A 26,517-nucleotide genomic window follows, 5' to 3' on the forward strand; every position below is an offset into this window, starting at 1 on the left:
ACAGAATCTGAAACAGGCTCCAGGCTCTGAGCTGTCAGCACAGAGCCCGAGACGGGGCTCGAACTCACTGACCGCGAAATCATGACCTGAGCTGAAGTCAGCCGCTCAACCGACTGAGCCACCCAGGCGCCCCAGGTACGTTTTTTTACAGTACAGGTTATTTTTGTTTTTAGTATTAGTTGCCCAATAGAAAACAATATGTACCATAAGTAAATATTTTATGTAAAATCTTATAGGCATTTTCAATGCGTTACAAACAATGCTATTGGTTCCCTAAGGTTATTTTCCCTTATCATTTCAATAATGCATACATATTGAGTTAACATGAAACAAAATTTTAACATTTGGCTCTTATAAGACCTTTTAGGTCGCTCAAAATTAAGGAAGATGTTATGGAATCTTATAATTCCAACCTGCCCAATGTAACGAATTAATTATTCGGCCCCCGTTCCACTACATTTCTTCCACTGCACTGAAAGAAACGCAGTACAGAGAAACCTAGCACCTCTGAGCAGTTTCAATCATTCCATAAATATGCAGGCACGCACTTCTCCATTAGCCAGGCCTTTTATTACCCTTTTTGGGGCACCCTTGCCTGCTGATAAAGACATTCGTAAACTTCAGCCGTTCTCCACCCGTTTCTGTCTAGCCCACAAAAGCAAGGACCCCACACAATTACCGGCCCAAAGCTTGGGCATTGCCTTTCCCCACCTAATTACAAGCCCCAGCGCAACCGCGGCAACTTCAGAGGCAGCCTGCGCAGGCCTGGCTCAACCAGCCCTCACTCACGTGGCCGCGCGGGCCCAATGACCGAGGCCCACGCTTTCCAGACGGCCGCATGCGCTCACAGAGCAGAGCGCGCGCTGCGCCCCGCCCAGGCCTCAAAGTGCTCCAGCGTTAATCCTCCCATGAGGTCCCGATCGCCTGAGTTTCGGGTTCCTACCAATGGTTGTTTCCGAACTCGGTCTCGGGAGCATGCCCTGATCGGCTTGCTCTGGAGGCGGGGACAGGACTCATTTGAGCCTAGGACCACTTCCTGAGGCTCAACGCAGGAAGTTACCTGATCTCGCTGGAGTCCTGTAGAGAAAGTGCTGTCAGCTGCAGTGGTGGCGGCGAGAACTGGAGGTGGGTCGGGAGACTGGCCGTTCGGTCTCGCTGAGGCTAAGGGCCCGTTTCCATCGTGGCACCACGGCCCTCTCCTCCAGCCTCGAGCCCGGCGCGGATGCCGGGGGGACTCCTTCAGGCACCTTGACGCCGTTGCGAGGGCCACCTACCTGGGCATCGCCTGGGTCTCCAGCCAGGGGACTGGCTCCTGGGTTCAGTACTCGGGGCCACTGTAAGAAGTGCCCTTATCGCCCCTCGCTCTGTCCTCCTCCCTGAACCATCGAGGCCCTGGTCCAGAGCGACAGCCTTGGACCCGGGGCTAGGAGGATCCAAGACGCTCAGTCCCGGCACCCCACAGACGGGGCTTTGCATCGTCTCTGATATGTCACCCACCATCTCCCACAAGGACAACAGTCGGCAACGACGCCCAGGGACTTTCAACCACTCTCTGGATATGAAGAGCGGTCCTCTGCCGCCAGGCGGCTGGGAGGACAGCCATCCGGAATTGGTGGGTGGGGAAGGGGACAAAGAAGCTCTTTTGCGGGATACCGGCACTGGTGACTTCTCAAAACCCCCACGGAGCTGCCGGGCGGAATTAAGCAGCATTTTGCTGTTGCTTTTTCTTTACGTGCTTCAGGGCATTCCACTGGGCCTGGCAGGAAGCATCCCACTCATTTTGCAGAGCAAAAATGTTAGCTATACAGATCAAGCTTTCTTCAGTTTCGTCTTTTGGCCCTTCAGTCTCAAATTGCTCTGGGCCCCGTTGGTTGATGCAGTTTACTTTAGGAACTTTGGTCGTCGCAAATCTTGGCTTGTCCCTACACAGTATATACTGGGACTGTTCATGATATATTTGTCCACTCAGGTGGACCATTTGCTCGGGAACACTGATGGCAGAACCCCCGATGTGATTGCTCTCACTGTGACATTCTTTTTGTTTGAATTCCTGGCCGCCACTCAGGACATCGCTGTGGATGGTTGGGCGTTAACTATGTTATCCCGGGAAAACGTGGGTTATGCTTCCACTTGCAATTCAGTGGGCCAGACCGCGGGCTACTTTTTGGGCAACGTTTTGTTTTTGGCCCTTGAGTCTGCCGACTTTTGTAACAAATATTTGCGCTTTCAGCCTCAACCCAGGGGAATCGTTACTCTTTCAGGTAGTGTATTTAAAACTTTTACGCGGTGAGGATTATTTTACGTTTACGAATCCTTTTGACAGAGGGTGTGACGTTGGAGGGAATCTCATAATTTAATTTACTGGAGATGATTTGGGGGGAGATTACCCGAGGTTAAGTTTTCTACTAAAATGAGCTTGAGCCAGAATGAGTACATCAGAGCAGTCATAATTGATGAATACTGGGCAATGAGCAGGGAGAGGTAGCTCATCCAATAACATTGTTGTGTAATGGCAAACAAAACTCTCAAGCCTGGGGAGCTGCTGACACTTGACTAACACACAGATGCACATTTTTTTTAAAGTTTGGCTAGTGTGAAGGCATGAATCCAGCCTGATTCCTGTGGTTCACATTTCCCTTTTCTCTTTTGTTGGATTGAGATTTCTAGTTCCTTGCTTTCTGGTTCATTTCTGCCTCTACTCTTATACCAAGAGCCCTCTTCTAGCCTTCTGGTGAATAGAATAGGGTTAATTTATTCATCATTAATGAGTTGGCTGAGTGACAGAGTTCTGAGGGCCTCCTGTGAATTCAGTAGAGTCCAACCCACAGAGATGGGAGAAGTGAACATTTAAGGGGAGCTCAGGGTTGCCAGCCACTAACTGCTTGTGAGAGTCAGGATTCAAACTGCAGCTTAACAGTTGACCCTGTTGAATTATAAGCTTCCATGAGGTGGATAAGTGGAATTCTGGAATGTACAACACCAGGTGTGGAGACTGGGTTTGGGAGATGAGAGAAAAGTTGTGACCTAATTAGTAAGATTTTTTTTTTGAATTGCTAATAAGAGTTTGAAGTTTATTCAGTAAGGAATTTTGTGTAAGTTCTACAAAATTTCCCTATTTCTTCTTGAGTAAAATACATGTCCCTGGAAAGTTTTGTTTTCTTTTCTTTTCTTTTCTTTTCTTTTCTTTTTTCTTTTCTTTTCTTTTCTTTTCTTTTCTTTTCTTTTCTTTTCTTTTCTTTTCTCTTTTCCTTTCTTTTCTCTTTCATTTTTTTTAAAGCTGTCCTAACAATTAGGAAACAGAAGTAAAATTATCAATAGTAGGAATAACCAACATCAGGAATATGGTATTACCAGAATTCCTCATTCTGGTAATGATGACGGATTTCAGAGATTCTCTTGAGATTTAAGCAGTTAAACTTTCTCTCATCTTCCCAGTACTAACTTAGGGATTCCTAACAGTGGAAATGTCAGGGGTAGTTGTGTGGTGAGGGAAGTGTAAGGGTTGTGTAATAAATTTAGGGAGTGTGGAGGATGGAGGGATTCACAACTGCACTACTCATCTCTTGAAATCTTACACACTCCCTCTGTACCCATAGGCCCTATAAAGGACTCCCTTTTCTTTTTTTTTTTTTTTTAACATGTATTTATTTATTTATTTAGACAGAGTGTGAGCAGGGGGAGGGGCAGAGAGAGGGAGACCTAGAATCTGAAGCAGGTTCCAGGCTCTGAGCTGTCAGCACAGAGCCTGACGTGGGGCTTGAAGTCACAAACCTTGAGATTATGACCTGAGCTGAAGCTGGACACCTAACAGACTGAGCCAACCAGGTGCCCCAGGGACCCCCTTTCTACCTCCTCAATTTGCGAGTGAGCTACTACTACTGATGAAATGATCATTATACTTTTTCTTAGTTGGTTTGAGGCCAAAAATGGTTGAGAGATATTGCTTTGAGCTTAAACAGATTTGTCTCCAAGCGTTCTGGAGTCCTGCTTCTGCTCTCTGGATAATTCTCTGCCTAGAAATACTTTATGAGTCCATTGTATTAGCACCTTACTGCTTTTTGTGCATCATTTCATTTGGTACTGGGACTGTTCATGTCACCAGGAAGGACTAATGAAATGATGTGTTACTTAACATGGAAAAGCCTCAGAAGAGAAATCAAGATTTTAGAGGCTGTGGAAAATAAATTACTAACTAAGCAAATTAGTGCTTTTAAGTATAAGAGTGGTTGATAAAACATCATTCCAGGAATGCCATTATGCATTCAGGAGCCATGTTAATTTTATCTTTTCTTGGCCACAACTCTTCCCCAATGGGAAGATCAGAATTGTGCTGCCATTGGATTTTTTATTTACACTGATTTGTTATTTTGAATAGCGGGTTTGTTCTGTGGAATTTGAACTTTGATATCCAGGAAATTGTAAAAATAGCTTTTTTTTTTTTAATTTTTTTTTAACGTTTATTTATTTTTGAGACAGAGAGAGACAGAGCATGAATGGAGGAGGGTCAGAGAGAGAGGGAGACACAGAATCCGAAACAGGCTCCAGGCTCTGAGTGGTCAGCACAGAGCCCGACAGGGGGCTTGAGCTCACGGACCGCGAGATCGTGACCTGAGCCAAAGTCCGACCGAGCCACCCAGGCGCCCCGCTTACTTTTTAATTTAACGTTTTCTGTCTGTAGTAGACGACTGTGTTTAGTTAAAACACTTAAGAGTTAAAGTGTTAAGAGTTGAAGAGTTTTCATTCACTTTTTTATTGTACATATCATATTTATAGTTTTGATCTTTCTGGAATGTAGTAGCAGTATAACTAAAAAAAATGTGTTGTTTTTTTTTTTTTTTTTGAATTTTAAGAGCATAGAAAGAATCCTGAAGGAAATAAAATTGCTTAGTTATTAAAAGAAGAGCCAAACACTGAGGCAGATGTTTAGAAGAATCAGATAATTACAAGGAGGCATAATTATTTTTTAGAATCTTAAAATACATTCTCTGATTAAGACTTTGTTTTGAGTTACAGATAAATAGAAATGGAATATATTGAGAAAATCCAGTTTTTGCCATTTAGAAAGCAGCAATCTAAATAATAAATTTAGAACATGAAGGATAAGATGAGAATGGAATCCTTTGGAAACAAAGACTTGATTATGCAGAGGTTGGCTTTTTGGCCCCTTCAGGGATCCAAGGCAGTCCTGAACTCAGAAGTGAGCTTTTACTGTCCTGCCCTGTTTGGTTTTCAAGGATTTTGGGGATCCAAAAGAGACATCCTTTTAAGTTAGAACAGATGATAAAAGTAACCCAGAAAAACATGGGGATTGGAACATAGTTTTATGACTTGAAAAGATTGTATATTTCAATTTCTTCTCTTTCTTTTTTTTTTTTTTTTGTAATTTAGATTCTGATTTGTATTTGTGGAAACTGATATTTTTAATTGAGGTAAAATTGTTATATAATAATATTAGTTTCAGGTGTACAGCATAATTCAATTTTTGTATGTACTACACAGTGTTCACAGTAAATCTAGTTACCATTTCAATTCATTCCTATAGATAAAGAAACTAGGTCAAGCGCCTAGTTGGAGGTAGAGATACAGGATTCCCCCCACTATCTGAACATAGAGCATTCTTAGGAAACTTGAAAGCCAAATCGTGTAAAGCAGAGTATCCACACTTTCTTTTACAAAAGACTTAACTAGTGTCTTTCTTATAGTTGTTAGGAAACTAGGAAGAAACCTCAGGAAAAACCTTAAAACCTAAATACAATTTGTGCTGATTGGGCTCTTCTACTAGAGAAAAGTAACACTCTGACTGCTGATGTCTAAAAACATCAGCCCAATCAGCCCTCTTCTGGAACGTCTGATGGCCTAGAAATGACAGATTAAAATTTTTTTGTTTTTTTAAGTAACGTGTAGCATTTATTCACTCAGTGCCTATTTGGTTCTAGCGATATGATAGGTGTTAAAATTTGATGAATAAGACCTGGAAATTCTCTGCTCCCAGGGAATTTGTAATGGGAATTTACAAACCAAAATGATGGACAGTGGAAGTGAATCAAGTGAGTTGGTACAGGATGTACGGTTTGGAGGGGAGAGTGGTAACCTGAAAAACTCATGCCCATGTAAAGATGCAAGTTTCAATTTCAATAAACTCTTGTCTTGTGGCAATGGGATCCTACAATTGCTGGATCTTATCAGTGTTCAGAGAAACTAGAAATCCCTTTTTTATTTTGTTATTTAAAAAATGATTAATTAGATTCATATGAATTCTGTCTTTAGGCCAGATCCAATCTGTGAACTGGTAGTTGCAACCCATTCCTCTAGAAGCAGTGGTAACAACAATGAATAGAAGAAGTGATTGGGATAGGGAGCGAGGTATTTGAGTTTGGGCAGGAAGTAGATTAGTCTGATACTGGAGAAGAGAGCTAAACATATTTAGAGCTTATGGATTGGTTTGTCTATAGGTAGGTATGCGCAGAGGAGTCAATCAAAAAAAACAAGGAAATGTTTTGAAAAAAATGATGCTGAAAGAAAACTAATCAAACTGGCAATGAATATAGTTAAAACAGTATTTGTAAGATACTCCTTTGAACTATAAGTGAGTAGGACCAATTAATTCTTACTTAGTGACACATTTCTTTGCTTTCTGAAGCAGGACTCATTAATATATTTTGTGTGACTAGAAATGCTATTTAGAATGTGTACAGGACCAACTGACCCATTTCTAGATAGACCAGTTATTTTTAAATAGGCTGTAGTACATTCTTTAGCATATATATCTAGACTTAAAATATTTTCCTGCATTTTCAAAAGATAAAACTGTGGAGGTGGAGAACAGATAGGCAGTTGCTAGGGATGGTGGGTGAGGAAAAGGTGACTATAAGTGAGTGACAGCATGAGGGAGTTTTGGGGAGTGATAGAAGTGTTCCATATCTTGATTATGGTGGTAGTGATTTAAAGTTTATAGAACTGTACACCAAAAAATTTTAGGTTTACTGTATAATCATTTAAAAAGTAATATTTATGGGCACCTGGGTGGCTCAGTCCGTTAAGGCATTGGACTTCGGCTCAGGTCACAGATCTCACGGTTCGTGAGTTTCAAGTCCCACATTGGGCTCTGTGCAGATAGCTCAGGGCCTGGAGCCTGCTTCAGATTCTGTGTGTCCCTATCTCTCTGCCCTTCCCTGCTCGCACTCTGTCTCTCTCTTTTCAAAAACAAATAAGCATTAAAAAAATTAAAAAGTAATATTTATAAAAAGTAGAAAAATAAAATAAAATCCTTGAGACTAGTCCCTTTTTGCCTTGAATGGAACACGTCCATAAATCTGATGGATCGTACATCTCCATACACACAAATTGAGCAGATTTGAACTTACTTTCAAATGTTAGGATGCTAGTAATAAAGTGACATAAGTGGAGGAACACTGGAGATAGTAGATTCAGGAGGGATTAGATATTAAAAACCGGAGCCCACACCCCAGAAAGGTCTTACGAGCCTTTTTTCTTTTTAAAACAAGGCAAAGCTGTGCTTTTTTTGTTCAGTAAAGAATTCTGGGATTGATTTTGTATGGAAAAGTCAATTTACAAAATACACTCTAAACCAAAAAAATATTTGATTTTATTTGGCATATATTTTACTCTGAATTTCACTTCTGATTTTATTGAAATTTATGTAGAGACCAATTGAATTAGTCTTTACTATAAATTTATTAATGAAAGAATCATAGAACCTCACTAATTACTGGCAGTTTCCTACCTTCATTTAGTGTTCCTGAAAAGTATAATTTGAGAAAGCAAAAGAGACTTACCTTATAAAAGATGTTCTTTTCCTAGAAAATGAAAAAAAAAAAAAAAATATATATATATATATATAAAGCCCCCTATTTCACCTGGTTTTTTGTTTGTTTTTTAAAGACACAATCTTGGGTAAATCTGGCATTTTATACATGATCTTTCTTTATTTTTTTTTAATGATTTTGTTTTTAAGTAATCTCTACACCCAATGTGGGACTCAAACTCACAACCCTGAAATCAAGAGTCACATGCTCTACTAAATGAGCCAGGCAGGTACCTCTGTACATGTTCTTTAATTTCATTCTTTTAAATAATTCATATCCTTTAATTTGGGCTTTTTATTTTACATTGTATATACTATATTAGTATAGGAGGTCACAAGAATAAAATTTATACATGAGTGTGCATGCTGTAACTTTAAAGAATGGGGTACATATTCAAAAAGCAAGATATTAGTTACCTTCCACCATTTCTATTCCTTGGTTTGGTGTTATCTATTATTATTTTTTAAATTTCATTCTTTCCCTTCACTTTTGAACACAGTCCTTACTGGCTGAAGTCCAATGGTGATCAATTAAAACTACAGCATAAGTGATTTCAACATACCTAAAGACTTCTTTTTTGATTGCTTTATATTATCTTGTATTTGAGACCTATATTTCTTATTCCTACCCCAGTTTTATAATTTTTGCTTCCTTAAAAAAACAAAAAAGAAAGAATCTTTGTGTTCTTAAATTTCCCATTAATTTAAAAAAATTTTAATTTTAAAATAATTATAGATTCACAGTAGGTTGCAAAGAAATGTTTAAGGAAATCCCATGCACCCTTCCCTAGCCTCTTCCATTAACATCTTACATAACTACAGTACAATCTCAAAACCAAGAAATTGACATTGGTGCAATCCATACCACTCTTCAGATTTTACCAATTATACATGTACTCATTTGTGTTTGCTTTTATGTGTGTGCACGTGAGTAGCTCTGTGTAATTTCATCATGTGTAGCCTTGCATAACCACCATCACCACAATGAAGATACTCAAATATACCATCACAAGACTCCTTTGTGTTGCCTGTTTATAGCTATACCCATTTCCTCCTCTCCATCCCTAACCCCTAGAAGCTACTAATCTGTTTTCCATCTTTATAACTATGTTATTTCAGAAATGTTATGCAAATGAAATCATTTGGTACATGTTCTTTGGAGATTAGCTCTCTTCACTTAGCATAATTTCTTTGAGGTTCATCCAGGTTGGTACATGTATCAGTGATCTGTTGCTTTTTATTGGTGAGAAGTATTCCATTTGTTAGACATACCATGGTTTATTTCACCACTCATCCATTGAAGGGGATTTGAGTAGTTTACAGTTTGGGGCTATTTTTATGTGAAAATAAGTCTTCATTACTCTGAGATGAATGCCCAAGTATGCAAACACTGGTTTCTGGTAAGTCCATTTTTATTTTGAAAGAAAGTGCCAAACTTTTTTCCAGATTGGCATGGATACACCATTTTCTCTTCCTACCAGAAATATATGAATGATTCTGTTTCTCTATCCTTGTCAGCATTTGATGTTACCATTATTTTTAATTTAAGCTCTTCGAATGTACTCTGCATCTCATGTGGTAGTTTGGAATGTTCGTTGTCTACTGTTTTATAAATGTCTAAATTCAGCTTACAAAAAATGATTCACGGGTGTCAAGATATAGGTTAAACAAAAGCTGAATGCCAGAACCTATCATAGCATCAGAGTAGAGATATATGTATATGTGTAAAATAGATTTTGTGCCTGACCAGAACATATTTTAAAAATTAAAAGAGTGATTCACTTCCATCCATTCAGTGATAGAGGCCCAGAGTTAGCATGAGATGGGAGCACTGAATCTATTGGCTTCTCAGCCTCAGCCTTGAACCTTGGGCTGAGTTTGAGCCCAAATGTTGGGACAAGATGGCTCAAAATAGCAAGATAGCTGCTTAATCCAATGCTTGATTGAAGAAACAATCTCTTCTACCCCAGAGGAAAATCTAATGCTGGAGTTAATGAAAAGGTATGTGATCTCAAGCATGGCTTCATTTTCCTAAGGGGTTAGGAAAACTAAGGGATTAGGAAGGTTTCAGAATCCGCTTTGTATTTTGAGTTTTGCATTACATTGCTGTCTTTTAAAAAGCCTAATCCCCAAATCAGATATGACTATATTGTATAATCAAATAATATTTTCTGGGAGGGCCCTACGACAGCATGGATATTTTGAGCAAATGTTTCAGAGAGATTTGTGGCATGGAAAGGTCAGTTTCTGCTAAGAATCAGGTGGTGACCCAGGGCCAAATACACTATTTCTATTTCAGTTTCCTGCCCTGTGAAAATGAGAGCACTGGACTGGATAATGGGTGTCTACAGTCCCTTCATGCTCTAACGTGTGAAATAGAGAGCTGTGCCAAAAGCAAGAAGGTGAAAGGAAGGCCTGACATTTAGAACAAAGTTGAAGTTTTGCTTTCCTGTCACTGACTTCTGAAGGACTTAGGTTAACTTCCATAGTATGAGAGTTGGAGAGAGAATCTCATCTGAGACAAGGATGGTTGTATCAGACAATGCTACTTAATTCTATTTCTTCTGACGGTGGCAGAGTGAATCTACACTTAGTCCAAAATTGTCTGGGGACCTAGTCCAAGGCCTTGAAAATGTAAAAGCTTTTGAAGTCTGATATTTTATCTTAAAAATTCTTGGAAATTTTGCCATCCCTGTTTTTTTGTTTTTTGGTTTTTTTTGTTTTTTGTTTTTGTTTTTGTTTTTGTTTTTCATTAAAAAGGCTTTCCTTTAGGGGCGCCTAGGTGGCTCAGGTGGTTGAGCATCTGAATTCAGCTCAGGGCATGATCTCACGGTTTGTGGGTTCAACCCCACATTGGGCTCGTGGCTGTCATCCTGTCAGCACAGAGCCCCCCTTCAGAATCCTCTGTCCCTTTCTCTCTGCCCCTTCTCCACTTTCTCTCTCTTTCTCTCTCTCAAAAACAAAAAAAAAGGCTTCCCTCTAAACTGTTGAGTAAAATGAATTATTTAGGAAGATGTACCATGTTTATTTATTCTATGGCTTTGCATACCCTTTGCCATACTGCCATATGGGGAGATTGGAAGTGAGGACGGGGAATACAAGTAGCCAGATTAAAGAAGTATACTGAAGAATCTATGTTCCAGACTTCATGGAGCTAAAATGGGTATCTTCTCAGGCATATCTGGTTGATATGAAAGAGCCTAATTGCTGTAGATAGGTGTATCTGAGCATCTGGGTAGTTAAATGAGAGATATTGCTTTAGAATCAGATCTAGTTTAGACCCACCTCTGGCACTTTGTGGACTGCGATTCTGTTTCGTTGTGTATAAAGTGAGAAAAAGGGGTGCCTGGGTGGCTCAGTCGGTTGAGCATTCGACTTGGCTCAGGTCAAGATCTTGCAGTAGACGAGTTCGAGCCCTGCATCAGGCTCTGTGCTGACAGCTCAGAGCCTGGAGCCTGCTTCCGATTCTGTGTCTCCCTCTTTCTCTGCATCTCCCCTGCTCATGCTCTAGCTCTCTCTGTCTCAAAAATAAAGATAAACATTAAAAAAAAAAATTTTTTTTAAGTGAGAATAATACTACTTGTCTTGGAGAGCGACTTTAAGATTTATTGCATTCTCCTATGTTTTGCTTTGGCATAGTAGGCACTTATGTGCTAGGTATTTATATCCTTCTTGGTTACTGGTGAATTGGCACATGCTCTTAAATTTTGCATTTATGGGAGTACTAGATAAGGTTTAGTGGCCACTTAGAATATTTTGTTTGTCCTATAGGTCTTTGCCCAAAAGTCATGTTTATGAAATATGAACATCAGCTTTGATATCTTAATCATACACACACACACACACACACACATACACACACACACATATATGAATGAAATTTCAGTGATGAAATATTTAGATTATTTTTGGTAACAATATCTTTGCAATGGTTGGTATATCACCCTGTGGATGTTCTCTAGCATCAAAGCAATGTTAATAGCCTGTAGCCTAATGATAATTACTATTTATGGTAATTATGTTCATAAAACTTAATATATTTTCTGGCAGTGGCTAAGCCTCTTTTTCTGAGCTGTTGGCTTCATTCTTCTCTCCATGTGAGCTATTGGGAAAGCCTTTGAATTAGGGCTCTGAAATGACATGTTCTCACTACTTCCTCCTTTCTATGTACTGTTATTTTATTTAGAGAGCACAAAGAAATTAGAAATAATCTTATCTGGGGGGCCTGGGTGGCTCAGTAGGTTAAGCGTCCAACTTACACTCAGGTCGTGATCTTGTGGTTCTCGAGTTCGAGCCTCATGTCAGGCTGTGTACTAACAGCTCAGAGCCTGGAGCCTGCTTCAGATTCTGTGACTCCCTCTCTGCCCATCCCCCACTTGTGCTCTGTCTCTCTCTCTTTGTCAAAAATAAATAAAAAACATTAGAAAAAATAAATAAAACGGATACCTTTGTGTTTAAGAATGTTTCATATTTTTCTTTTAACATCTAAAATTAATTATAAATTTCTCATGGTGGAAAAAAGAATTGACTCCAAAAAACAAATTTCCATGTATGTTTAAAGACTTAGTTTCTTTAATTCGCATAATTTGAATAGCATTGTGGAGATTGAATAATTAGCCAATTCTAGTGGATTCTTTTTTTTTTTTTTTTTAATTTTTTTTTCAACGTTTATTTATTTTTGGGACAGAGACAGAGCATGAACGGGGGAGGAGCAGAGAGAGAGGGAGACACAGAATCGGAAACAGGCTCCAGGCTCTGAGCCATCAGCCCAGAGCCCGACGCGGGGCTCGAACTCACGGATCGCGAGATCCTGACCTGGCTGAAGTCGGACGCTTAACCGACTGCGCTACCCAGGCGCCCCTCTAGTGGATTCTTATTTCAACATTAACTTTAAAAAAAAATCTTTGTGCAGGCAGTGTGAAATAATTGAAAGAGTATGAAACTCCAATTCAGAAGATTTAGGTTCAAATTCTGCCTCTTAATTATTTGAACTTTGGCAAAGATTTAAATATTCTGAGCTTCTTTTCCTCATGTATACCCACATAATAATAATGCCTGCTTTGCTTGTCTCTCATGTTTGCTATGAAAATCAAGTGAGATAACATAAAGAAAGAAGCATTTAAGTAATAAGGTGAGGGACGCCTGGCTGGCTCAGTCAGTAGAGCAGGAGACTCTTGATCTTAGAGTTGTAAGTTTGAGCCCCACCGGTTCCACACTGTCACTGCAGAGCCTGCTTGGGATTCTCTCTCTCATACTCTCCCTCTGCCCCTCCCCTGCTCGCTGTCTTTCTCTCTCTCAAAAAGAAATTTAAATAATAAATAAATCTTTTAAAAAATGGTAAGGTGAAATTGGTCTAAACAGATAATTCCATATGCCTGGGGTGACTGGGTGGCTCAGTCGGTGAAGCTTCCGACTTCAGGCTCAGGTCTTGAACTCACGGTCAGTGAGTTCGAGCCCCACATTAGGCTCTGGGCTGACAGCCCAAAGCCTGGAGCCTACTTCCGATTCTCTCTCTCTCTCTTTCTCTCTCTCTGTCTCTCTCTCTGTCTCTTTGCCTGTACCCTACTTGCACTCTGTCTCTGTCTCTCTCAAAAATAATTAAACATTTAAAAAATTTAAAAAAAGATACATAGGTAAAATGCTTAGCACATTTGTGACACATGCGCACTTAATAAATGGTGCCTGTAATACTACTATTACTTTTAATTATTACACAGAAGCTTCCAGAAATTATTCATTCCCTGTGCTTAATTTGTTAAAAAAAAAAAAAATGGCTAATTGCCCAGCTGTCTCTCACTGAAACAACCCAAACGGTACTCTTCATTTGTCCCCATTGTGCATGTACAAGTAATGAGGAAATTCCTTCTGTATCACACTATTGAAGCCTATTTTCCTAAACAGATAAAAACATTAGAAAGTTTAAAAATAAAAGTTGGAAAATGTAAATGAGCATCTGTTGTCTAAGTTGTCACAATTCAATAAAGAACTGAAATGGCTTCTGTGCTTAAGTATGACTTATGTGGAAAAGCATACAACTCGATCTAAGGATTGTGAGTTTGAGCCCCACGTTGGGTGTAGAGATTAAATAAATAAACAAACAAACTTAGAAAAAATAAGTATGACTGATGGATCATATGGTATATGAAAATCATCGGTCACCCCAGCTCACACTTTCATTGAAGAAAATGACATGATAGACTTTGGTTTCATTCAGCCCACAAATATCTGCATTCCATTTCTTTTTCCTTGTTAGACATCACTGTTTATTTTGTCTATATAATATATGTTCAACAGAGCCAGGACTGTTTATCTGCTATGCTTGATATGTTTGTTGCCTTGAACACCTAAGTATTGTTTTGTTTTGTTTTGTTTTTTGTTTTTTTTTTTTTAAACATTTAATTGATGGGGCTCCTGGGTGGCTCAGTCGGTTGAGCGTCTGACTTCAGCTCAGGTCATGATCTCACGGTTCATGAGTTTGAGCCCTGTGTCTGGCTCTGCAGACAGTTCAGAGCCTGGAGCCTGCTTCAGATTCTTTGTCTCCCTCTCACTCTGCTCCTCTCCCACTTGTGCTTTGTCTCTGTCTCTCTCTCAAAAATAAATATTAAAAAAAAACCCCACTTAATTGAAGTAAAGTTGTATACAGAATTATTTAGTATCAACGCAGGTATGTCAGTTCAAAAATTAGTTAACAGGGGTGCCAGTTGAGCGTCCAACCAGCTCACTTCACGATCTCATGAATTATGAGTGTGAGCCCCGCATGGGGCTCTGTGCTGACAACTCAAAAGCCTGGAACCTGTGCTTATTCTGTGTCTCCTTTCTCTCTGCCCCTCCCATGCTCACACTCTGTCTCTCTCTCTCTCTCTCTCTCTCTTAAAAATAAATAAACAAAAAAAGTTAATAGATTTTAACTTTTTAATTTCAGATTTCCTTTTTTTCTGGGGAACTGTATTTTTGATAACAACAACTCTAGTTGCCCTTCTGAAAAAAGAAAACAAAGAAGTATCAGTAGGAAAAGAGGAAACTCAAGGGATCACAGATACTTACAAGCTGCTTTTTGCAATTATAAAAATGCCAGCAGTTCTGACCTTTTGCCTTCTGATTCTAACTGCAAAGGTAAGAGATTTATAGAGCAAAATTTACCACTCTGCTAGAATTACCAATATCATGGAATATTTCCTTTGCCTTTTCATATCGTAAGTCCCTTCCTGCTACTATTAGAATTTAACAATATAAAGCAGTATTTTCTGTTTATTAAATTTGTTTTAAAAGGTGTGATGATATCAAATGTAATTTCAAAGTAAGCTAACTCTCTTGGGATCTTGAAAAGAATTATGCCAATTTGAAATACTTCTAATAAATGTGAAATTTTATCTAATGAATGATATTGCTTGGTATGGAAATGAATGCCTTGAAAAAAATAATAGTTCACTACTGTTATAATGAACATACATTTAGTATCAAAAGTATCATAATTATTTACATAGAATGTGATCTACAAAGATATGGAGATATATAAGCATTAGAAATCTATTTAAAAATCAGTTGACTTATTTTTTTTTAATGTTGGAAAGAAATATACCATAAATAAATGGGCATTTTGGTGACTTTTATTTTATTCTTTATGTTTTCTGTATTAAGATGTCCTAATTTTATAGTCCCAAAACATTTTTAAAGATATTATGCTAGAGGAAAGGTAAGTATATTTTGTTATAGTGAAATATTGGTAGTGTTAGAATTAATATTCCTAGAATCTGAAATCAGTTATAGGAGTTTCATATTACATATTTAAAGCTATCTACATAAACAGTTTGTTTATAGGTGTCTTTTGACACTCCTGAAGTAAAATCTGGAGCCTCATTGTTTTTGAAATAGTGAATTTTTCCTCCTTCCTAATAGGGAGGGTTACATTTTAAGGAAACATTGGGAAGGTTAAACTTAAGATTCAACTTTAGGAAATAATGAAAAGTTCAAGGAAGATATTATCTAATTACATCATTTAGAGATAATCATTGGTAACACTTTGGTATATTTTCTTCCAGCACTCTTTTTTCCGTGTGTGTATACTTTACATATGTAAATATAATTAATGTTATAATCAACAAATAATATAGATGTGTATATATATATATATATATACACAAATATGCATGTAAATAAAAGGAATTGGATCATATAATATATAATTTTTATCTCATTTTTGTCTTATTACTCCATGTTCCTTATCATTAAATAATTTTTGAGGGGTGCCTGGGTGGTTCAGTTGGTTAAGCTTCCGACTTCGGCTCAGGTCATGATCTCATGGTTCATGAGGTCGAGTCCTGTGTCGGGCTCGGTGCTGACAACTCAGAGCCTGGAGCCTGCTTTGGATTCTGTGTCTCCCTCTCTCTCTGCCCTTCCCCACTCATGCTCTGTCTCTCTCAAAAATAAACATTAAAAAAAATTTAAAAACATTTATTTTGAAAACATACTTTTTTATACCTATGTAATTGTTATAGTGTATCGATTTCCTGCAATTTACTCATTTTTCTGTTGTACATTTAATTTGCTTATTTTATTTTAATTTTTAAAAAATGTTTATTTTTGAGAGATTGCAAGCTGGGGAGGGGCAGAGAGAGAGGGGGACAGAGGATTCAAAGTGGGTTCTGTGCTGGCAGCAGAGAGCCCAATGTGGGCCTCAAACTCACCAACTGTGAGATCGTGCCCTGAGCCCAAGTCAGGCATTTAACTGACTGAACCACCCAGGTGCCCCTAATTTGCTTATGTTTTTTAATTATAAAAATGCACTAGTGAATATTTTTGTGCATATACATTCTGAATATTTCCTTTCACTGGATTCTTAAATAGGCAATTAGTGGATTAGTGAATATGATTGCTAAATTGCTTTTTAAAAGATTATAGTTATACTGTTGCCAGCAATGTATAAGAATCTTATGTCCCCCTTTTATTTAAAAAAAAACTTTTTTTAAAAAATCTTTATTTATTTTGAGAGAGAGACAGTGTGAACAGGGGAGGAGCTGAGGGGAGGGAGACACAGAATCAGAAGCAGGCTCCAGGCCCTGAGCTGTCAGCATAGAGCCCGATGTGGGGCTCATACTCACGAACCGTGAGATCATGACCTGAGCAGAAGTCAGACGCTTAACCGACTGAGCCACCCAGGTGCCCCTTATGTCCTGCTTTTAAAGTAACACCTCTTCTAACTTTTAATGTCTTAGGATAGTTTTCTCTGCTTTTGAGTTTTGTAATCATTGGAATATCCCATATGTATTATGTCTGGCTTCTGAATTCTTCCACTTAATGTGATATTTGTGTAATTTATCCGTATTGCTATTTATTGCAACAGTTTGTTCATCTCATTGTTTATAATATTCCACTATATAAATATGCTACAATTTATTTATCCATTCTATCACCAAATGTTTAGTTATTTCTACTTTTGGACCGTAGTTATTTCTACTTTTGGACTGTATTAAATAATACATGAAATTCATAAAAAATATGAATATTCATAAAAAATATACATTACTTTTGGTGAACATGGATGCACATTTATGATAGGTAAATACCTAGGAATAGAATTGTGGGGTCACGAGAAATGCTTTAGTATATACTGCCAAACAGTTTTCTGAAGTGGTTGTTTCCACTTTTCCCTACCGCCAGTGGTGTAAGAGAGTTCCAGTTGCTTCACAGCCTTGAGAAGACATATTTTGTCCTTTCAAATCTAGCCTTTCTGGTGGGTGTGTAGTGGAATCCCATTTTGGTTATAATTTGCATTTCTCTGATGACTAAAGAAGTTGAGCATCTTTATATATGGTTATTGGCCATTTGAATATCCAGAGCTACCTTATTCTTTAAATTTGTAGAAGTTTTATATATGCTGGGTGTTTTGTTAGATATTTGTACTACAAATATCTCCTACTATAGCACTTTTAAGATAGAGTAAATGTTGAAGTTAGTTTGTATATCTAATATTTACAAAGACAGTGGGTGAAATAGTGAAATCCTTTTCTGGAGTTAAGTGAAATTTCTTTGACCTTTAATTCTTCCATGGTGAAATTTGCCCTTTGGCTCCAGAAGTTAAAGTGCATACTATTATAATTCCTTAAAAAAGTGTTTTTTAGGGGGCGCCTGGGTGGCTCAGTTGGTTGAGTGTCTGACTTCAGCTCAGGTCATAATCTCACGGTTTGTGAGTTTGGGCCCTGCATCAGGCTCTGTGTTGACAGCTCAGAGGCTGGAGCCTGCTTCGGATTCTGTGTCTCCCTCTCTGCCCCTCCCCCACACGTGCTCTGTCTCTTTCTGCCTCTCAAAAATAAAGAAAACTAATAAAAAAAAAAGTTTTTTAGTATTGATTCACACTTACTGAAAATTTGTTTATATAGTTGAAAGACTTCCCATATATCGTTACTCAAATCCTCTAATTGTTAACATTTAATTCCACTTTCTGTATTCTGTAGGTTTGTGCTCTATCATATATTTCTTCTGAAATATTAATTTGTACATATTATGTGCCCCTTTATCCATAAATGCCTTGAGTATGTATTTCCTAAGAACAAAGGTTTTCTCTGCCAAGCCACAACTTAATTAAAAATTTAAAAAGTTTAGGGTGCCTGGGTGGCTCAGTTGGTTAAGCATCCAACTTGGGCTCAGGTCATGATTTCACGGTTCGTGAGTTTGAGCCCCGTATCAGGCTATCTGCTGTCAGCACAGAGCCTTTGTGGATCCCCTGTCCCCCTCTGTTTCTGCCCCTCCCCCACTGATTCTCTCTCTCAAAATAAATAAATAAACTTAAAAAAATTAAAAATAAATAAAAAGGAAGAAATTTGAAATCGATATAATACTATTATCTAATCACAATCTGTATCCAAATTTCACCAGTTTTGCCAATAACAGCCTGTATAACTTTACTTTTCCTGGTCAGGGCTCCAGTCCAGATCACACAGTGGATTTAGTTGGCATCAGCCTTTCTTTGTCCTTTATGACCTGATATTTTTAAAGCATACAGGCCAATTATTCTGTAGAATGGCATTCCATTTATGTGTAACTGATGTTTCTTCATATTGAGGTTCATGTTATGCAAATATTGATGACTTCAGAGAATTACATCAGGAGCCTTATCATGTCCCTTTATCCCATTAACAGTTATTAACTTTGATTACTCAGATAACCCATTGTAAAGTTACTATTTTTCTTTTTGTAATTAAAAAATAATTTATGAAGAGATACTTTGAGACTCTCTAAATATCTTATTTCACCCCAAACTTTTACTCACTACTTTTAGCATTCTTACTCTGTTTGTTTTTGCTTTTTTTTTGGTTTTTTGGTTTTTGCTTTTTTAAAAATTAATCTATAATTTTTCTTCCCTCTTATTTAGCCCTTCAAGTATAATATTTTCTTGGAATTACTTTTGAAATGTTAAATATTTTTGGAAATTTTATTATGATTAGTCAGAAATCATCAAAATGTATTTGTGTGGCAGTGATGCTTCATTTTATTTATTTTTATTAAAAAAATTTTTTTAAGTTTATTTGAGAGAGAGAGCATGAGTGGGGTAAGGACAGAGAGAGAGAGAGAGAGAGAGAGAGAGGGAATTCCAAGTAGGTTCTGTGCTGTCAGTGCAGTTCCCAACGTGGGGCTTGAACCCATGAACCATGAGATCATGACCTGAGCCAAAACGAAGAGTTGGACACTTAACCGACTGAGCCACCCAGGTGCCCCAGTGATTCTTCATTTTAGCCAGATTTTATTTGGAGTCAATTAAAAGCTTTTTTTTTAAACTTAAAACATAGAGATCAGTAAGTTTGGGTTTGAACGTTGTTTATTTTAAGACATTAAAGTTTTTGAAATTTAATAGTAATTACAAGCATCTGCATTTCCTAAAAGTGCTGAATTTTCAGTTGTTTTCACCAAATATTGTTAGTAGACCACAGGACAAAGTGTGCCTTCCATAATTTGATTGTTGTACCAGATAGAATAATCTATTTTCTTGTAAATCAGTAATGACATTGAGGTCTCGGAGAACTTACATATGCTTGGGGGAAAATATTTTGTAAGTTACAAATTAAAATACTTTTTGTTTTTATATTGCAGATTGGTTTTTCAGCAGCAGATGCAGTAACAGGACTGAAATTGGTAGAAGAGGGAGTACCCAAAGAACATTTAGCCTTATTGGCAGTTCCAATGGTTCCTTTGCAGATAATATTACCTCTGATTATCAGCAAATACACTGCAGGTCCCCAGCCACTAAACATATTTTACAAAGCCATGCCCTACAGGTAACAATGAAATAAAACCTTACTATATAAGAAAGGTTAAATGAGTAATATTCGTCAGTATCATTAATGCCTGTGTGTAAAGTATATATGAAAAAGACTTGAAAAACGTCTTTAACTGCAATATCATTTATATGCACTTTTATCTCTTTTTAACTTCTTAACAGGTTTTAGATAGCAGGCTTCTTTCACATAGTAAGCATACAGATTTCTGTTTTTGTTACTATTTTTTAACGTTAATGGAAGTAAACTCCATGTGTCTTTCTTTGTCTATAGATTATTGCTTGGATTAGAATATGCTCTACTAGTTTGGTGGACTCCCAAAGTCGAGCATCAAGGAGGATTCCCTGTATATTACTATATCATAGTGCTGCTGAGTTACGCGTTACATCAGGTAAGTTTGCCGTGGTTTTCTCAGGAAGTAAACTGTTTTTGGCAAATAAAGAAGACATTTTTCTACAGTTGCCTTGAAATAATGATGATAAATTTTAAGACCGAAGCATGAATCGGACACTGAAGAAATTATTTAACAATGAACTTTAAACCTAGTGGCTTTTGATTTATTGAGCTCTATTTGTAGAAAGTTTCTTCTTCATTTTTTTTGTCCATTCAACCAGTGTTTGTTACATTACAGAATTTATTCCAAAGCCAGTAATTCTACCCTTGCTAAGTATCCCCCAGTCTGTGTGTAAACTTGGGTTCTTTATTTCTTCTATTCCACATGCCTTTTCTTTCTGAAAGTACTGAGAAATGATGGCTACTGAGCTAGAGATCCCAGGTTTTCAGTTTAGATTCTGTATTGAAAGTTATGACTGACTCTTTGTGATGTTGGAAGTTGTGTGTTAATATGCTTTCTCTTTCTTTATTAGGTATGTTTTGCCATCACTAAACTGTAGACTCCCAGCAGTAAACTTTGGGACTTGACTGCAGTTATTACCAATGTATATTTAAGAGTCACTTTGGATTTTTCTCTGGAACCTAGTTTAAATTCTTTGAAAGTTGTATCTATAAATTCTTCTCTTGTTTTTTAACTTAAACCTAAAATTATGGCTACCAAGTTATCTCAATAATTTTTTGCATACAGTTCATTTAGGAGAACTCCATAATGGATCTGTCCAACTAACTGTATGTTTATTTTTAGTTATTTATTAAAAAATTTTTTAATGTTCATTTACTTATTTTGAGAGAGAGAGAGAGAGAGTGTGTGTGTGTGTGCTAGCAGGGGAGGGGCAGAGAGAGAGAGGGAAAGAGAGAAAGAATCCCAAGCAGGCTCCATGCTGCCAGTGCAGAGCCCAGCGCAGGGCTCAAACTCACAAACTGTGAGATCATGACTTGAGTCGAAATCAAAAGTTGGATTTTGGCACCCCAAATAACTGTATATTTAAATAATAACTGTAAAATAATAACTGTAAAAATAAATAACTGTATGTTTAAAGAAGTACTTTAAGGAGCACCTGAGTGGCTCAGTCAGTTAAGCGGTTAAGCGTCCCACTTCAACTCAGGTCATGATCTCATGGTTCGTGAGCTCGAGCCCGAGTCAGGCTCTGTGCTGACAGCTCAGAGCCTGCAACCTGCTTCAGATTCTGTGTCTCCCTCTCTCTCTGCCCCTCCCCCACTCAAACTATGTCTCTCTCTCTCAAAAATAAATAAAACATTAAAATTAAAGTAGTACTTTAGCTTAGTAAATGTTTCACCCTCTGTGGAAGTAAAGGAAAACTACAGTGAAGTAATCCAAAATCATTTGTTTGGCTTTGGATTTCATCAAAAAAAATTTCTAAAGTGTTGTTGATTGTTCAGACAGCCGGATGCTTTCTGGGAAAAACAGTACAATGCCACGTAAATTTGAGAAATAAATGATACATGACATAACCTTTTTTTATGTAGCATCTTAATCATTCTTTCAACAAATATTAATCGGACACCTATTCCATGCCAGGAACCATTCTAAGCACTAAAATATAACAGTGCATATCCCTGACCTTAGGGCATTTATATCCTAAAGGCTTTCAGAGGCCTATAGTGAAAGAGACCTATTTATTTTTTGTGAAATTTAGTGTTTTCCGTCTTATTTGTCTTTGGAACTCCTTTTTCTATGAACATCCCATGAAGCAGTATTCAAAGGAATGCAGTTTTGGAAACATGGTTTGTTTCCATGTTCCTAAATGGAGGGTTAATTCTTGCCTCTTAAGGAGACTTTTCTCTTTAGTTTGTCTCATGAGTTTTGTAATGTCATTTTTCTTTCATGGATATAAAATAAAATTATATACATATGTATGTATATAATTATATATTCATGTTCCTTTGGATATTTGCTTACATGTGTAGTATACATATATACATATACATATACATATACATATACATATACATATACATATATATATATGTATATGTATATATGATGTATTTAGAAACAGTACAAACATGGGGTTTTGCTAATTGCCATATGTATCCTTGGATGGCACCCTATCTGTCATTTTCTTTATTGCACCTTCCTTGACTACTTATTGTAGAATTAATAAGTAGACTATTAATAAGTAGAATTAGTAAGTAGACTACTTACTGTAGAATTAATATTTATTTGGTCCCCAGTAGCACAAAGTGTGTACTTCTACTTACTGTATTTCATCATAATTACTTATTTCTTATTTTCCCAGCCTAGAACAAGTTCTTCAAGGGCACAGACAGACTGTTGTCTTATTCATCTTTTTATTGCCATGGTCTGACCTGCCCTATAGTGGGTACTAAATAAATCTTTGTTGATTTGAGTTTAATAAGGGTCATGAAAATTAACTTTTAGGTTTGTGATTTTGATGTTCTTAATTCAGACCGTAGTTTTATAAGGTCTGATTATGCTAAAGATGTTTTATATTTTCCTTATAGGTTACATTGTATAGCATGTATGTTTCCATAATGGCTTTCAATGCAAAGGTTAGTGATCCACTTATTGGAGGAACATATATGACCCTTTTAAACACTGTGTCCAATCTGGGAGGAAACTGGCCTTCTACAGTAGCTCTTTGGCTGGTAGACCCCCTTACAGTGAAAGAGTGTGTAGGAGCATCAAACCAGAATTGTCGAACACCTGATGCTGTTGAGGTAAGTATTTTGTAACTATAGATAAAATTAAGCTAATATTAAGATACTGATTTTCAGGGGTGTCTGACTGGCTCAGTCCATGGAGCACGTAACTCTTGATCTCAGGGTTTTAAGTTTGTGCTGCACATTGGGTGTAGAGATTACTTTAAAAAATAAAATCTTAGGGTTGCCTCGGTGGCTCAGTTGGTTAAGCATCTGACCCTTGGTTTTGGCCCAGGTCATGATCTCATGGTTCTTGAGTTTGAGCTGCACCATTGGGCTCTGTGCTGGCAGTGTATAACCTGCTCGAGATTCTCTCTCTCTCTCCCCACTCACCTGCTCACGCTTTCTCTCTCTTTCAAAATGAATAAAATAAAACTTTAAAAAATAAATAAAATCTTAAAAAAAAAAGAAAGATATTTTCTTATTTTGCCTCTAGAGGTACTATGTCTTTTAAAAAAATTATGTCTGGGGGTGTCTTGGTGGCTCAGTCAGTTAAGCAAACAACTTAGGCTCAGGTCATAATCTCACAGTTTGTGAGTTCAAGCCCCATGTCAGGCTCTGTGCTGACAGCTGAGAGCTTGGAGCCTGCTTCAGATCTGTATCTCCCTCTTTCTCTGCTCCTCCCCCACTCATATTCTGTCTCTCAAAAATGAATAAATGTTAAAAAAAATTGTTTTTTTTTTAAAGTATATTTTGAAGGGTAGAGCCTGTGACTCTTGATCTCCGGGTCATGAGAGCCCCACATTGGATTCTTTAAAATATAATAATAAAAAAAAAATAAGGGGAGCCACCCATCATGGTTCTTGAGTTCGAGCCCTGTATGTGGCTCTGTGCTGACAGCTCAGAGCCTGGAGCCTGTTTCAGATTCTGCGTCTCCCTCTCTCTGCCCCTCACACACACACTCTCTCTCTCTCTCTCTCTCTCTCTCTCTCTCTCTCTCTCTCTCTCTCTCAAAAATAAATAAACATTAAGAAAAATTTTTAAAAATAAACAATAATAAACAATACTTAAAAATATTTTTTGTTAATCTCTTAAATTACAAAGTAGAAACATCTAAATTGCTGAATACTTCCATTTTGAAACTGTGAAATATTTATTATAATTTTATTTTTGCAGCTTTGCAAAAAACTCGGTGGCTCATGTGTTACAGCGCTGGATGGTTATTATGTAGAATCCATCATTTGTGTTTTTATTGGATTTTGTTGGTGGTTCTTTCTTGGTCCAAAACTGAAAAAATTACAGGATGAAGGACCATCTTCATGGAAGTGCAAAAGAAGCAACTAATGCATTCACTACTGGACATTCTAGGAAGGTAACTGCAGTTTCATTTTAATTCAGACAGCTATGATAATCAGTGTACAGGAGTATAAAATGTTATTTTAAACACAGAAATTATTAATATAAAATGCCAAATGATTAAAAAATAGAGACCTCTCTGTATAGTTGATTATATTTTCCTTGCCTTGTCAATGTATTTAAAGTTTACTTAAGGTCAGGACATTGGTTCTAAAACAAGTTTTCTGGCCTTGTTATTTGATTTATATCTTTTTAATTTACTGACCAAAGTATGTTTTAACCTGCAGTGCAGTAGTCATGGGTGACAACCATGCAGTCAAGTATTGTTATCAGTACCTATCATTGAGCTATATTTAAAATTTTGGTAAAATATATTAAATAGAACAAAGCTTGATATCCAGGTACTAATTACAACTAGTCTGGCCTTGTTGGCAGTTAAATCTTACTTTGATTTGCAAATTGGTTAAATTCTATGTGGAATTTGCTGAGAAGAGAATGTAGACTACTGAAATGCCTTTTTAGTTGTTATTCTTCTGACTATAACCACATTGTACTAATGAATCTGTGTTAAAAAGACTCTTAAATGTATTTACTGCTTTTGTAAGCGTTAAAGATTTATAAGAAGATTATTCAAACTATTTTTTATAAAATGAAAGCTATGATTTTTAATTTAATGATTCCCCTGTTCCCCTTTTTTTGGAAGCTATTTTGATTCTGTGTTAACTTTTACCCTAAAGCTTACATATGTTTTTTGTCATAAGTGCTTCATGGCATACAGACAGCTCATGAAGGGATCCAATTTAGTGTTGTATGTATGTTCATGGCAAAGTTTTGAAAATAAAAAATGTTTTTCTTCAAGCAGTTTTTTTTATTACTGAGAGGAGAAAAAAAACAGTAAAGCTTTCCGATTAAGTAAAATGTAAATGAGTAATTTAACCATAATTTTAAAGACTAATGCTTTAGAGAGACAAAGACATTTTGTGCCTTTGACAAGTTAAATCGTGTTGTGGAAGATGGTTTCTCAATTAAGCACTTTACTAGTGAGAAAACACCTCACAATTTATATGAAATCAGGTACTGTATTTCCACTTATGAAAACAAAACTGTTTGTAAACTGTAATTTCCAGTGGAGGATTGGTATCCCAGGAGAATTATGCTTTTGAATACGTTAGCAACTCCCAACATATTATGTATACCCAGTAATAAGGTTCTTTGCATATTTTGTGTTGTGTATTACTCTGACTCTAGAGATTATGTAAATCCTTCCAAAGTTATAGAAAAAGAAAGATTGAGTTTTACTTAATTTTGTGTTTGTGGGAAAATACTAATTTTTGATTTTGTTAATTTTATAACATAGGTTGAATTTTAGAGTGGGTTTTTTAATAAGTAATGGAGGATAAAAATGGGTGGGAGAAAATGGCACTCAGCATCTGAAGAAAGATAGAGGCAGTGACCTCTAGAACTCATGCATTGCCATTGGAAAGCCTGTGCTGGGCATCGATGCCAGATCCTGAAGAATCACCTGGAAAAACATCCTAGAAACAAGGAGGCTACACCAAACCATAGTCTACCATACTTTGTCACATGGGTTGTCCATTATCATGTATTATAACCAAAATGTTTACTTGAATAAAGAAAAAAACCCACTTAACTCTCAAATGTGAAATGTATTTTACTTTTTAATTGTTGGATTAATAAGGTCACATTGCCATAATTACCTTTCATTTCTTACCCATTCCTAAAATTTACATACTTTCAAACATACTTTGAAGTCGACAAATCTTTAATGACTTGAAGTATCAAAATATATTTTAAGCCTTTAAGGTGAAAGCTATTAATTGCATTTGCTCTAGAAATGAACAATTATTTTGGATTATAGTTGTTTGGTTATTTGGGTACATGCTTGTAATGCATACCAAAAAATGACTTCTTAATAGCTATGTGCAACTAGGTTGTATACATTGATCACTGATGGCATCTTATAAATGATCTACTTGAATCTGAGGATCTGTTGATGTTAAATTGGTAGTATTAGAAAAATACTACCTA

At 37.0% G+C, this 26,517-nt stretch overlaps 1 protein-coding gene across 4 annotated transcripts; it reads left to right on the forward strand.

The window, feature by feature from the left end:
- Positions 1-869: 869 nt before the first annotated feature.
- Positions 870-26,119, forward strand: SLC33A1 (solute carrier family 33 member 1). Of its 4 annotated transcripts, XM_011286071.4 has the most exons (7): positions 879-2,261; positions 14,748-14,938; positions 19,910-20,094; positions 20,368-20,485; positions 22,975-23,190; positions 24,289-24,484; positions 25,826-26,119. In XM_011286071.4, exons 1-6 carry the CDS (start codon positions 1,487-1,489, stop codon positions 24,454-24,456), a joined length of 1,653 nt encoding a protein of 550 aa, XP_011284373.1. In that variant the 5' UTR covers positions 879-1,486; the 3' UTR covers positions 24,457-24,484; positions 25,826-26,119. The 4 variants fall into 4 exon arrangements, with proteins under 4 accessions (XP_044893338.1, XP_019666092.1, XP_011284373.1 ...); XM_023260446.2 differs by having other exon boundaries at positions 880-2,261; positions 24,289-26,119; XM_019810533.3 differs by lacking the exon at positions 22,975-23,190 and having other exon boundaries at positions 878-2,261; positions 24,289-26,119.
- The last annotated feature ends 398 nt before the right edge of the window (positions 26,120-26,517 follow it).

This window comes from Felis catus, chromosome C2 (genome assembly GCF_018350175.1).
Source record: "Felis catus isolate Fca126 chromosome C2, F.catus_Fca126_mat1.0, whole genome shotgun sequence".
Lineage (NCBI taxonomy): Eukaryota > Metazoa > Chordata > Mammalia > Carnivora > Felidae > Felis > Felis catus.

Excerpts from the sequence above, each read along its gene's own strand:
- SLC33A1 (XM_011286071.4), top strand. The coding sequence starts at position 1,487 with ATGTCACCCACCATCTCCCACAAGGACAACAGTCGGCAACGACGCCCA. Across the intron at positions 2,262-14,747 it reads GGGAATCGTTACTCTTTCAG|ATTTCCTTTTTTTCTGGGGA; the intron begins GTAGTGTATTTA and ends TTTTAATTTCAG. Across the intron at positions 23,191-24,288 it reads GAACACCTGATGCTGTTGAG|CTTTGCAAAAAACTCGGTGG; the intron begins GTAAGTATTTTG and ends TTATTTTTGCAG.